Here is a 14365-nt window from a genome sequence, read left to right on the forward strand (position 1 = left end):
TTTGTGTCAAACCAATATTGCATTAGTTTATGTACCTTTGGGGTTTTTTGATGTTTTTAATGTTCATACATGGAATCTTTTGGTGTGTAAAAATTTTACCTGTCATTTGTTTTAATTCCTAAAAACCTGAAGAACTAACATTTACGACTTACAGATAAGGAAAAAGCGTGCTAACTTGCCTAAGGCTCCATGACCATGTTCTAATGCCCAAAGTCTTTACGCCGTGCTTCTGCTTTCTGTTAGAAATATGATTGTTTGTGTTGTGGTAAAGAGAGCTTGGGAATGAGTGGCTAATTAACTTTTTTAAATTGCATTTAATTTTTTCAGTCTTGAATCCAGATAATAGTTTTGAAATATTAGTGGACCAGTCTGTTGTAAACAGTGGGAATCTGTTAAATGACATGACTCCTCCTGTAAATCCTTCACGTGAAATTGAGGACCCAGAAGACCGGAAGCCTGAAGATTGGGATGAAAGACCAAAAATACCAGATCCTGATGCTGTCAAGCCGGATGACTGGTGAGTCTTTGGGACCTGTCTTTGAATGCAGTGGAGCATTTCATACATTCCATTTGGCTTGAACAGTTGAATGGTGGTTGAAATCTGATAATTTGGATAATCTGTGATGCAGTCTAAATGTTAGGAAAAATGTAGACTACTATAGCTGAAAATAGTAGTGACCACCTAGTGATCACTAGGGCCATCGTGATCATCTGGGCTGCCTCATACCATTTTATAAGCCACCAAATGCTGAAACCGATGATAGAGTTTGCCTGTGGTGATACGCTTGGTTTGTGGCAGAACCTCGGGTCTTTTGGCCTGGCCTTTCCAATGCTTCTATGAATTCATATTTAAAGCTGGAGTCCTAAAATTTTAAATTTTAATTTGAAAAATGACCTTTTTCCTATTTAAACAATACTCAGGAGATCTCTGCTCTGTGTTGGGCACTGGAATACAAAACCACACCAGCTGCATACACAACTCCCAGTCTAGTTGTGAGACACAGGCACTTGAAGTTGGCATGCATGGGGTGAATGGTCTAACATGTGTTACTTGTGACCAGAGCACCAGGTATACCTAACTTCCGTAGTTTCTTGGAGTTGGGCAAATCAAATTGAGAACTGAAAGTGGGCAAGAGTTAACTAACTGGTGAAGATGGGAAATGGTGTTCCCTGGTTGAAGGAGAATATCATGTGCAAAAGTAGAGGAATAGGAGTGAGCTTAACACGTGTGAGGGAGATTGAGTAGCCTTTTACATAAGGTGCAAATTGGAGAGTGGTAAGAAAAGAAAACAGGTGGGTTGTACTCTTGTATGTGACCATCTTTGAACTCTGGTGTGGTGACTTTTGGAAATGTCAGGAAGTGAACAAAGAGAAGTGATAAAACTGATCTTCCACTTGTAAGTATCCTCTTAGGCTTCACAGTTAAATTCTAGTTGATACTTTTATGCTGCACTGGTGTAGTGGGTGAGTTTATTTGTATATTTGGTGAACATTAGATTTTGACTCAGCCTTGTTCAGTATTGTATTCCTTAACTAGCTGTTTTGTTTTGGAGGTGGAGAAGTGAATGATATACAAGTTTAAGTTCTCACACAATTTTAAACTAGCAAAGTTCAAAAACAAGCATAATCCTGACCAAGAATAGAAGATGTCTCTGCTTACCAGCTAAAGTGGCTCTAACAATAACTGCATAAAGCTTTGAAATTAGGTACTTCTTGATGAACTTTTAAGGGTAACTGTTTGAGTCATAATTCACATGCTAAAATCCACCCTTTAAAGTATACAGTTCAGTGGTTTTACAGTATGTTCGCAGTGTTGTGCAACCATCACCACTGTCTAATTCCAGAACATTTTTATCACCCAAAAAGAAGCCCATACCCATGAAGCAGTTACTCCCTATTTCTCCCTTCCACCAGCCCCTGGCAACCACTAATCTGCCTTCTGTCTCTGTGGATTTGCCCATTCTGGATATAGAATAATATAATATGTGGTCCTTTGTGTCTAGCTTCTTTTGCTCAGCATAATGTTTTTAAGACTCATCCATGTTGAAGCATGGATTAGTACTTCATTCCTTTTTATGACTGAAGACTGTTCCATTGTGTGGATAATACCACATTTTATTTATCCATTCCTCATTTGATTGACATTTTAGGGTGTTTCCCTTTTTTGGCTATGGTTATGAATAATGCTGCTATGAACATTCATGTATAGGTTTTTGGGTGAATATACATTTTCATTTCTCTTGGGTATATTCCTAGGAGTGGAATTGTTGGGTCATATGGTAATGACGTTTAACTTTTTGAGGGACTGCCAAACTGTTTTCCAAAGTGGCTGTACCATTTTGCTTGCTCACAATCAATGTATGAGGGTTTCATTTTCTCCACATCCTTGCCAATACTTAGTTTTATCAGTTTTTTTATTATAGCCATCCTACTGGGTATGAAGTGGTATCTTATTGTGGTTTTGGTTTGCATTTCCCTGATGGCTAATGATGTTGAACATATTTTCATGTGCTTATTGGGCATTTCTATGTCTGAAGAAATGTCTATTCAGATCCTTTGCTGGTTTTTAAATTGAGTTGTCTTTTTATTATTAGGTTGTAAGAGTTCTTTATAAATTCTGCATACTAGGCCCTTGTATATGATTTTAGATATTTCTAGGAGGAACTGTATTAAGTTTTTTGATTAAGTAAGGCCTACATATTTTTAGATTGCCCTGTTTAAGATTCACAAAGTGGGACCACATTGTGATTCTCTGGCCAATGTTGTCAGTAATTGGCTTTTTCTTTTGTGTTTAAGGGATGAAGATGCCCCTGCTAAGATTCCAGATGAAGAAGCCACAAAGCCTGAAGGCTGGTTAGATGATGAGCCTGAATATGTACCTGATCCAGATGCAGAGAAGCCAGAGGATTGGTATGAGCTTTAATTAACTTTCGAAATTGCCTGCTTTTTTTATTGAAGTAGAAGTTAATACTTAAATACAGCTAACTGCTCAAACTTAAGTGTAGAGCTCAACAAACTAAACTGATTACATTTTCATCTCTTTTTTTAAACACATCTGTCATGAAAAACCTTTACTACTGGATATGTGGAAACAAGATGATGCTCTGTAGTACAACATTGTGAAAGAATTTCTGCAGGATTTCAGGGAAGCTCTGGGGTAGCTTTTCACAGTCCTGCATCACAGAACCCATTTGTAGTTTGTTTTTATCTCCACAGGGATGAAGATATGGATGGAGAATGGGAGGCTCCTCAGATTGCCAACCCTAAGTGTGAGTCGGCTCCTGGGTGTGGTGTCTGGCAGCGACCTATGATTGACAACCCTAATTATAAGGGCAAATGGAAGCCGCCCATGATTGACAATCCTAACTACCAGGTTTGTACCTCTCTGTGGTTTCATAGATCTCTTTGTGTTCAGGTAGAAGTTTTGTCTGTAGTGAGGCTGCCAGGTTGATCCCCTGTATTCAAACTATTGAGCTGAAAACAAAGTAAACTTCAAAATTGAGAGAGAACTTATGTGTTAAGTGTTGAAAAGGTAAACCTAGAAACTAGAAAGAACTTTCATAATTGCTTTGTAACTTGTGTTTAAAAGCAAACAAAAAATGGAAAACTTGTGGTTTGGGCACCTGCTGCCATGTGGATCCAACTTGGCAATCTCTGTGGTAGGGTGGATAGAGGATTGTGATGGGAGTTGGTTCCCTGACCACAAGTCAGGGAACACAAGTCAGCTCATTGCTTGACCTCAGTATCTTCAAGTATTAAAAGACTGTGAGGTTCAAATGAGATGGTAATACAGGTGGTGATATTTTAAAGCTTCAAGTTTACTATGGAAATGTAACACCTCAGACCCTGGTCTCACTTCTGTTTATGTTCTAGTCAAATTATTTAAAATCATTAATTTCTACTCTGTCACACTTCAAAATGTAAAGTGTAGGTCTGTATCTCTATGTATCCACTATGTATATACTTTTCTGTTTTTAAATATACTTGTGCAATCAATAAGATAAGTTAAAAATTGCCCTTTAGCTGTTTTGTTAATGGCCATTTAGGTGAATTGCCATTTTTGCTTTTAGAGTCCTTGCTGCAGTAATTTTCCTTGTAAATGTCTGAGTATACGTGGTAACTATTTCTCTAGGTAGTTATCTGAGGTGAAGTATCTGGTTGAAGATTGTGTACATTTTACATCACTACTGAAGGAGTCTGTACTGATTTATGCTCCCACTCCTACAAGCAGTTAGTTGATAAGAGTGGAGGCTGTTGGAATGTGCCAGGTAGAGCAAGGTGTTTGGATCAAGGTCATGGATGAAATTGAAAGTAGTTGGAGTCCAGATGTCTTAGAGGCATCAGTAGCATTTATTGTTTTCTTCCTCTTACTTAAGTTTTACAAAGTCAGCACTTAACTCGCAGGTAATGCAGAATTCATCTTAATTCTTATTTAGGTTCACCATAAATTTGTGATGATCATTATCTGAAATGATTTTTTAAAATATTTTTCTCTAGGGAATCTGGAAACCCCGGAAAATACCAAACCCAGATTTCTTTGAAGATCTGGAGCCTTTCAAGATGACTCCTTTTAGTGCTATTGGTTTAGAACTGTGGTCTATGACCTCAGACATTTTTTTTGACAACTTTATTATTTCTGGTGATCGAAGAGTAGTTGACGATTGGGCCAGTGATGGATGGGGTCTGAAGAAAGCTGCGGACGGGGCTGCTGAGGTTTGTGCTTGCTTGTTTCTTGTGCATTTGTGTCTTTTATTACAGGTAACTAATTGCTTCTGTTGTGAAAAGCTATCTTCTAAGATTTGTCTTTTCCCTTTTTTGGGGATGTTGGCATAGAAAGTGTGAGTGACCTTTGTCTGCTAAAGACAAAATACTGGGGCTTTGGACATGATTTCATTAGGCTAATACAATGGCTTTAGAGTCTGTATTTGTGGTATGTGTAGGGTATTTTTTTTTTAATTGTGTTAAGATACATTTAACAGGGATTGACATATACACACTACTATGTATAAAAGAGATAACTAATAAGAACCTACTGTATTGCACAGGGAACTCTATTCAATTCTATTCTGTAATGACCTATATGGGAATAGACTCTAAAAAGAGTGGATATATGTATAATTAACTCACTTTGCTGTACAGCAGAAACTAACACAACATTGTAAATCAACTATACTCCAATTTAAAAGCATTTTTTTTAAAGATATGTAACAAAATTTGCCATTTAGGGTGTATGTTAATACAGTCTTAAATACTGAATCTTGGTTCACCCAATAAATGGAATTTTCAAATAATTGGTCATAAGGCCAAGATGGGAATTGGAGAGACACTGAGATCAAGAAATTCTTCATTCACCGGTCCCTGAGGTTAAGGAAACCTTTGTAGGTGATTAAGAAGCCAGCTTTCACACCTAGGAAGGGGAAATCCCCTTGATGATAAAGAGAGCGGGAAAATCGAAATTTTTCTCTTATTTCCTTTTTACATTGTGTGAACATCTAGGCTTGAATCCTCTGAAAAAGGTGCCTGGGTAGTGCCATGCAGTAATTGAACAGTGGGACAGTACAGCCTATACTTAGTGTCAAAAGCCAAAACTTGAAATGAGTCCTGTCTTGTTTTTCAGCCAGGTGTAGTGGGGCAGATGATTGAGGCAGCCGAGGAGCGCCCATGGCTCTGGGTGGTCTACGTTTTGACCGTAGCTCTGCCCGTATTTCTTGTCATCCTCTTCTGCTGTTCTGGAAAGGTATGAGTCGTTTTTGTTTTTGTTTTGTTTTTTTATTTTGATTCACTCTTATATTGTTAAAAATAACTAAGATACGTTGCCTGAGGTTTTTCTTTGTAGCAGCTCAGTAGTGACTGGGCCACATTTGGTGTGGATTTCTTAAACCCTGTTCACTACTTTCAGTGGCCATTTATTGTGCCCAGATGGAAGTAGGATTGTTAGCCCCTCGGTTTCCAATAGTATTAGCCTACTATATTACTCTCCTTCACATTTGGCAGACGCTTTCTGAAAGAAAAGAAAAAAACAACTTAGAGATATAAAACTGAGCCATCTGGGCACAAACTAGCTTTTCCTTCTGGCATAGCTGTTTCTATTCATATACTTTATAATTCAGTCTTTGATTTCTCATTATCCATTTCTCCCTCAGCACCCCTACCCTCCCTTCCCCCGCAAAACACATGTAGGGCTGATACAGCCTTATTCTTTAGCCTTTGTTATATGCAATCAAAACAAAGAAAATTTTGTTTAGACCCTCTACTTCTACTAAATGAGGATTATGCTTCACCTTGCATTCAAGATGTCTTGTAACCTGATCCCCGATCTTCCTTTCCAGCCTTATCCCCCACCACTATTCTGCATATCTGTACCTCAGTCACCTTTGACTAGTTAGACTTGCACATTCCTGCCTGACCCCTTTGCTTCTACTGTTCCTTCTACTTTGAACCATACACATGCTCACTGAAGAGGAAGCTCTCAAGCAGGAATTCCATCTTACTCATTTCTTTGTATCTACCCCAGCGTATAGCCTTTGTACAGAAGTTTGCTCATAGGCCTTCAGTAATTATATGGTAACGTAATACATAAAATGTGGACAAAACTGTCATGCTTTGGGGGAATATTTCAGAAACAGGCCAGTCCTGTGGAGTACAAGAAGACTGATGCTCCTCAACCAGATGTGAAGGAGGACGAAGAAGAAAAGGAAGAGGAAAAGGAAAAGGGAGATGAGGAGGAGGAAGGTGAAGAGAAACTTGGTAAGAAGTAGTCCCCAGAATATCTGCTTTAAACCAACATCCTAAGAAGACGTTTCAAACCCTTATAAGCAAGTTACTGTCAAGACTGTTTCAGACTCTAGAGGTGTGTTCTAATGCTGATTTTCTAGTTACCAAAAACAAGTATGAGATTTTGCTCAGTTTTACTTTGTCTTCTGTCTTAGAAGAGAAGCAAAAAAGTGATGTTGAAGAAGATGGTGGCACTGTCAGTCAAGAGGAGGAAGATAGGAAACCTAAAGCAGAGGTAATAGAAAGGGGGAGAGTATATCTTAATGTTTCAAGCAACTCAGTGAAGGCACATTTAAGTAGAGAGTATTTTCATAGGGTAATAATTTTCCATGGCTGTGGCAGTAAAAATTCCATTACAGCCAATTTTGTAAAAGTGGAATTCTTAGCACTAAAAAACTAAATTTTTCAATTTCAAATTACATCTGAATCTCAAAAGTATTTTCTGTGCTGAAAATGGTTTTCTGTAATAAACAGAAGGTAAGGAAAGACTAACAAAATGCTCTCTAAGGTGGCAACTTCAGATGATTATTTTACAGTTCTGTCTCATCTCCCTCTCCTCACTGTGCCCTCGAAAATATTTATTGGGCAAATCACTGCATTCTAGAATTTTTGTCCCTCTTGCTGATGGAGTCATTCTTTCGTTCATTCAGTAAATATTTGTGGAGTACCCATTGTGTGCCAGGCATTGTTAGTGAAGAAGATAGACAAAGATACGCTACGTCTGGGGAACTTAAATTCTAGTGGAAGGAAACAGACAGTAAGCAGTAGACGTTACAAGGAAGTAAATGAACAGTATGTTAAAAAGCAATGGGCTATGAAAAATAAGAGTTGTACAGGAAAAGGTATCAGAAATGCTGGAGGCGGGGTGGGTTGTATGTAATGTTAAAGATGGTGGGTAGGCCTCAGTGGAGAGGTGACATTTGAGCAAAGACTTGAAAGAGGTAAAGGACTTTGCCATGGAGATGGCCATGGGAAGAGCATTCCTTGCAGAGAGAACAGCCGGTACAAGGGCCTGAAGTGGTAGTCTAGGTGGCCAATACGGTCAGTAGATTAAGAGGGTGGAGAAAAGGAACATGGGGAGGCTCCAGATTAGGTGAGGCCTCCTAGGCTGTTGTAGGGGCTTGGCTTTTCCTCCTAGTGAAATGGGCAGCCATTCTAGGCTTTGGGGCAAAGGAGTGATCAGATCTGATTACTCTGGCAGCTATGTTTTTCACAGACCAGGGAGAATCAAGGAGCCTAGTTAGGAGATTACTTTAATAATCCAGGCAAGATATGGTGGCTCAGAGCAGGGTGATAGGAGAGAAGGATGTGAGCTTCTGATCTGGGTTTTCTGGTGGATTGGATATGAGGTATGAAGGAAAGAGAATAGTCCACACCTTTCTTACCAAGGTCCCTTTTCTAAGCACTGCTGTTTCATTCTGATCCTTTCTGGAAACTACCCAGTTTCCATTTACAGCTACCACAACTCTGCCCTTCTATTGATAAAGGTCAATGCTGTTAATGTTTTCAGTGGACGTATTCTGTCTCAACTAGAATGCAGAGCTCTTTCAGGTAGGGGCCAGTCTGTTTTCATATTCCCCAAACTTCCTCACACAATAAGTGTGTGTAGAGCAGAAAGAGCACCGGGTTTGTAGTCTTGAGTTTTATATGGGACTCAGCTTCGATAGCCTTCAGTCCTGATGAATCTTTGCTTTCTCAGCCTCAAAGTGGGACTAATGTGTCCACAGGCCAGTGGATTATTCAGGATTAAGCAGGATAACATGCGAAAGCCTGGTGTCTGGTCCTCTTTAAAGAAAATGCTTATAGGTTAGATTTAGAAAACAAAGACTGAATTAGAACACATACAATCCCACCACCTTTGAGCCAACATTGTTTTTGATGCATTTTCTTCTAATCATTTTTCTTTTCCTGTTTTTCCTCAGATGGGTTATACTCGGCCTGGCTCATTTGAAAACTTGGTGAACTTTTACTTTTTAAAAAAATATGCTAATTATAGTGAATTTCTTGTTTTTTCAACCAACAGGAGGATGAAATTTTGAACAGATCACCAAGAAACAGAAAGCCGCGAAGAGAGTGAAACAATCTTAAGAACTTGATCTGTGATTTCCTCTCCCTGCCCTTCCCCTGCAAAGTGTGGGTCCTAGGAGAGGACCTGGCACATCTTAGGTTGAAACTCAGAAAACCTCCAGAGTCACCATCAACAGGTTCCAGCTGAACACTAGCCCGTGTAATTTTAAACATCTAGCAGTAAATTGCAGTTGTGACATAAAGGACCCTGTTTCTGTAGAAAGAAAGCATTTAACATAATGGTTGTGAAATGTAACATGAAGCAACTAACTTGTATTTTTTTGTTTTTAAACATCTTTGTTTTTTAAAATAGAGTGATAGAACTTTGTCAGTCTTTAAAAATCTTGGCTTAATTTAATATATTAATCTGTCCATGCAGAAATAACACCAACCTTTAAAAATGCTAGGGGGCTGAATTTGAAGTAACTGATTTTGTTTTTTAAGTTTGGTATTATAAAACGTTCACGTGTCTTCGTCCCTTAAAATTGATAATAATGTTTAAAGTGCAGTCATTTGTGGTTATAATCTTGTTTTGCTTGCTTCCATTATTCAATTCCTCCTAAGGAAATTGAGGAGAGTGATTGGATGGAAGCCCAGATTTATATAAAGGTTCTGTTAAAATTGTATTAAAAATAGACATACAAAAAGAAAATAACTTTTCACTTGATGTTGGTTAGGCCATGAAGTATGTGTGTTCTTTTGCCTTTGGAACAGCTCAGTTCCCAGACAGCTTTGCAGTTAGTGGAGGAGGCGGCATAATGTGGCGCTCGGGCATTCATTCTTCACACCCTGGGAGTGTCTGGGCTCCAGCCTTCTCAAGCAGGTGGCTTCTTAAGGAACGCTACCAGAGTAGATGCAGATGTTTTCATCACATCTTCCACTGTGTTGACACTGTTTTACCTTCTCAATTTCCCCAAATTCCCAGCTTTCTTCTCTGCTATGCATTGTCTTCACAGCGCAGCTTGCAGTCCGTTGCTGAAAATGCTTATGAGCTCTGCATAGTGTTAAGCTTTACTGTGATTATGTGTATGTTTCTTCTTCCTTTATTAAGCAGACCCACACCTTTCCAGGGTCAAAGTACACGATAGAATAGTGTCCTTCATCTTTACCACTTCTTTTACTCCGTGTAAAGACTTTAGAAGTCTAATCCAGAGGCGAGCCAATTCAGAATTGACTGTAATTGAACACAGGCTAAAAGTATTTATGGAGGAGTGACTTTTAGCATGAGTTTTCTGATTTTTGTAGCTGCTAAATCTTTTAAGTCTTTATTTGCAGTTCATGTAACAGTTCTGTCTTAAATGACGTGATCAAGTAGTCCTGTTCAAATTTTTTTTTAAGTACATGGCTTGTATAATTTTTAAGAAATGATGTTAGGTTTGCTTTTTCATGTGGAATGCAGATGGGTGCTATCAGCCTCTCCCCCATCACTATAGTGTAATAACATCATTATTACACCACACTGAAACGTATTCAGAATTAGATTTTGTTTTTAGCTTTATTGTTTCTTCAGAGGTGTTTCAAATGTACCGATGATACTGTTCCTTGCACTGAATATATAAACACTCCAGAGTGTTTATATTGGGGAGATATTGGGGAGGAAGTATATTCGTAAAAGATGAAGGCTGTATCTGTTTATTTTGTTTATCTTCAGTTTTTTACTGGTTCACTTAAATTCTTATGAGGGTGGGATGCATTTTTCTTACTGTTCAGTGCTTTATCCTTTTCATCTGTTGTTCTGTGGTCACAGTGACCTTAGCTATGTAGCAGACTTTCCCAAATGTATTGAGTGCAAATAAACAGTTACTTAGCAAGACCTGAAAATATGTCTGCAGGTTTCTCCTTGAAGCAAGTGTGTGGGATCATTGCATTTCCAGAAATCTGCCTTCTTCACCCTCCATTGACATTACGGTTTCTTCCGGCTGAGCTGTGGAATAACAAGTATAAATCAGTAGACTGTTCATTTGCCTTTCCAAGGGTAATTTAGCAACGTTTGTCCAAAAAAAGAAAGACAAAACAAAAAGTCATTTCTTGGTTTTCTTTCCACTCTTTGTGGAAGGTGCAGCCTTCTGATTAGAAGTCTGACACATTAATGAATGACCAGCAGCAGTATTCAAATCTTTTTTTTTTTTTTTTTTTTTTTTTTTTTTTCCTGCAGCGCGCGGGCCCCTCACTGCCGGGGCCCCCCCCGCCGCGGAGCACAGGCTCCGGACGCGCAGGCCCAGCGGCCATGGCCCACGGGCCCAGCCGCTCCGCGGCACGCGGGATCCTCCCGGACCGGGGCACGAACCCGTGTCCCCCGCATCGGCAGGCGGACCCTCAACCACTGCGCCACCAGGGAAGCCCAAATAACTACCGATTGTGTTTTTTTTTTTTGTTTTTTTGTTTTTTTGCATACGCGGGCCTCTCACTGTTGTGGCCTCTCCCACTGCGGAGCATAGGCTCCGGAGGCGCAGGCTCAGCGGCCATGGCTCACGGGCACAGCCACTCGGCAGCATGTGGGATCCTCCCAGACCCGGGCACGAACCCGTGTCCCCTGCATCGGCAGGCGGATTCTCAACCACTGCGCCACCAGGGAAGCCCCTTCAGCTCTTTAAAAGGCACTTACATTATGATTTTACATGCTGGTTATTTGTCCCATTGTTGTAAAATGCCCACTCCATCAGATGTGTTGCTCAGTTTCTCTCATCCATAAAATACTCTTCACTTTTCTCAAATTGTTGCGTTACTAAATGGTATTACATTAAAGCCCTGTGTTAAGCATCTGCTTTTGACTGACCTTCTTTCATAATAACCTTCAATTTGTGTGTTTTACTGGTTCAATAGAGGGTTGATCTTCGTTTAATTGACTACTACATGAAATTTTCTAATATGCAGAAACTGTCATGGACGGTGAAATAATTACTACATCTCACCACGTGGATTTGAATATAATTCAGAGTAGGCTTTGCATCCTTTTCCTGCTGGATTGGGGTTCAGTAGTTTCAGTTCTATAATAGGTATAGCAGCTCAGAAAGGGAATGGTAATTTGTAGATTATTCTTTGAGATTTATGGGAACCATTCGACTTTTAAACATTTATTAGAAAATAAATCTTTGTTCAGAATCAGACTCCATCTTTTATATATTCCTACATATTTCAGGGATATTTTTGAACATTAGGCCATAACTTTTTTATGCAGTATTATTAGGCTTTTGAATTGCTTACTGAAGAGTACACAAAATGTACTGCTCCTAGTTACGATTATCTTTCCCACTAGAAAAGAAATTTAATTCTGGTGTAAAATTTATGTTTGAAGAATGATAAAAGCAAGACTATGTTATGGTGTTCATGAGCCCTAAGCACTTTTGCCTTGGTGGGCCACTTGTATTTTTTACTGCATTTGTATAAAAACAAGTACTATTTGAATAAGGACTCAATTTTTTCTTCTGATTTTAAAGTAAAACATTTTCATTGGCCTAGTAATAAGTTACTGTACCAAAGTTTGAGCTGTTTATGGTGTCTCTCATTGTGCAGCCTTTTGGCACCTCCTGTTTAACTTTTTAGCAGTTAGGGTGCCAATACCTGTCTCTAGTTTGTCTTGGCCCAACAGAGACAGTCTGTAGTTTCATTGCTCCTGTTTTTTTCCCCTACAGTCTCCCACTCCCTTTGCCTACTAGGTATAATACTAGACTGTAATTGTCTTTAGTTGTATTTTGTTGAGACTCAGTTTTACCTAACAGACCATCTTTTAAATGTAAAGCTTGCAGGCCAGGCTCCCTGTTTTTTTACTGAAGCATCATCCTTTGCAGTTCTACCCCCCACCCCGCCCCCAGAAAAGGAGCTAGACTCCTTCACATCCTCTTCTTCCTGTCTGCTAGGGCTTTTGTTGTAGTAATTGAACTTCTGAAATTTGTTCAAACTTTTATATAAGGGAAGATTATATAGTCTCGATGATTCAGAACAGCGCAAGAAACCTCTTCCTTCCTTCACCTCACCCGTGTACAATTCTTACCAATTGTGAGGCTGAATGTGACCCGTGAGGTCGAACGAAAACAGCTGACACTGAAAAACCGTGGATACTTTTTAGCTTATCAAAGCCGCATTTAAGAAGCTACAGGAGGAATAAAATGATGAAGCGCTATGGTGCCAGGAGCGTCTGGATCTGGCGGGTTACGTCGCGCCGACTGCCCGTCTTTCTGCGGCGGACCCGGAAGGGCCTGTCCGCGTGAGGCGGCGTTTAGAGCCGGCTCTTGTCGGTCACTTACATGGGTGAGGAAGACTGAAGCCCGCCCACCTGCTTCCCTCCGCCTCACTTGAGAGTTCCTTTTAAACTGCGCACGGGAGCAGCCCCAGCGCGCCTCTTGCGTGCTAGGCCCCGCCCCTCGGGCGGCCCGCTCTTCCTTCTCTGATTGGCCGCAGTCCCTGTTCATCAGCTGTGACGCCGCTTTCGCCTGCCGGAGCCCCGCCCTTTTCCGAGAGCCCTGAAAACAATTTCAAGATGGCGGCGGCGGTGGCGGCGCGGAAAACAATGGGGCCGGGGCGGCGGGGACAGGCCGAGGCCTGAGGTGGGCAGCGAGCGACTGCCTGGGTTGGGCCGAGCGGGGCCAGAGGAAGACCCCTGCCGCGCGTGAGCCCGCTCCGCAGCTCGCGGGGCCATGGCGTGGCCGTGAGGCAGCCGGGCAGCCGGCGGGGAGCGGAGCCTGCCGTGCCAGCCGGCCCCGAGAGGCCCTCCTCGGGCCCGGCCCGTGCAGCCCGCGGCCCATGGTGCTGCCCACCTGCCCCATGGCGGAGTTCGCGCTGCCGCGACACAGCGCGGTCATGGAGCGCCTCCGCCGGCGCATCGAGCTGTGCCGGCGCCACCACAGCACCTGCGAGGCCCGCTATGAGGCCGTATCGCCCGAGCGCCTGGAGCTCGAGCGCCAGCACACCTTCGCCCTCCACCAGCGCTGCATCCAGGCCAAGGCCAAGCGCGCCGGCAAGCACCGGCAGCCGCCCGCCCCGGCCCCAGCTCAGGCCCCGGCCCCGGCGCCCGCCCCGGCCCCCCGCCTCGACGCCGCCGATGGCCCAGAGCACGGCCTCCCGGTCGCGGTGAGTAGGGCTCGGGGAGCAGCCCTTTCCCGGGAGATGCTGCCCCTGACGCCACCCAGGGCCCTTTGAGACTTCCCCAGTGCCCGCAACTTCTCTGGTCTGGCTCGGGGGAGGCTAACATGGCAGGGACTGAGCGGTTGTCATCTGCGGGAAATGGCACTGTGGCGTTACTTTGGGAAAACATGACCCTAAGGAGCTTACATTAAGGTCCCGGGTGGGAAGGCTGGCGAACTGTCGGTGAAAGGTTTTTCTTCCAGACCGGATTCCGAAATTTTGAGAAGGAACAGACTGGCATTAAAGTTGCCTGTGATAGTGGCTTCATTTATTCTGCAAATGTTCATTGGGTCCTTGCTCTTTGCAGGGTCAGGGCTTAAATATGGAAATAAAACGGCCTTTAGTTGACCAAACTGTTCTGCATGGAAAATCAAGAATCTTTGGAAATCTTAGTAAAGACGTA

At 41.9% G+C, this 14365-nt stretch overlaps 2 protein-coding genes across 3 annotated transcripts in view; both read left to right on the forward strand.

Annotated features, from left to right (window-relative positions):
- CANX (calnexin) overlaps positions 1 to 10961 on the forward strand; it is a 29522-nt gene extending 18561 nt beyond the window's left edge. The window contains exons 8-15 of one of the 2 annotated variants that reach the window (XM_081233130.1): positions 328 to 517; positions 2797 to 2910; positions 3217 to 3373; positions 4498 to 4713; positions 5618 to 5737; positions 6621 to 6747; positions 6930 to 7009; positions 8798 to 10961. In XM_081233130.1, the coding sequence (XP_081089256.1) occupies positions 328 to 517; positions 2797 to 2910; positions 3217 to 3373; positions 4498 to 4713; positions 5618 to 5737; positions 6621 to 6747; positions 6930 to 7009; positions 8798 to 8851 (1058 nt within the window). In that variant the 3' untranslated portion in view covers positions 8852 to 10961. Of the gene's footprint in view, positions 1 to 327; positions 518 to 2796; positions 2911 to 3216; positions 3374 to 4497; positions 4714 to 5617; positions 5738 to 6620; positions 6748 to 6929; positions 7190 to 8797 lie in introns of those variants that run through there. The other variant, XM_081233129.1, reaches the window with a different exon arrangement.
- Positions 10962 to 13312: 2351 nt separating this feature from the next.
- The window catches only part of MAML1 (mastermind like transcriptional coactivator 1), a 46405-nt gene continuing 45352 nt past the window's right edge, over positions 13313 to 14365 (forward strand). The window contains exon 1 of the mRNA XM_081233519.1: positions 13313 to 13908. Within this exon, the coding sequence (XP_081089645.1) occupies positions 13582 to 13908 (327 nt within the window). The 5' untranslated portion in view covers positions 13313 to 13581. The remainder of the gene's footprint in view (positions 13909 to 14365) is intronic.

The sequence above is a fragment of the Mesoplodon bidens genome, assembly GCF_964165515.1.
Source record: "Mesoplodon bidens genome assembly, chromosome: 4".
Classification (NCBI taxonomy): domain Eukaryota; kingdom Metazoa; phylum Chordata; class Mammalia; order Artiodactyla; family Ziphiidae; genus Mesoplodon; species Mesoplodon bidens.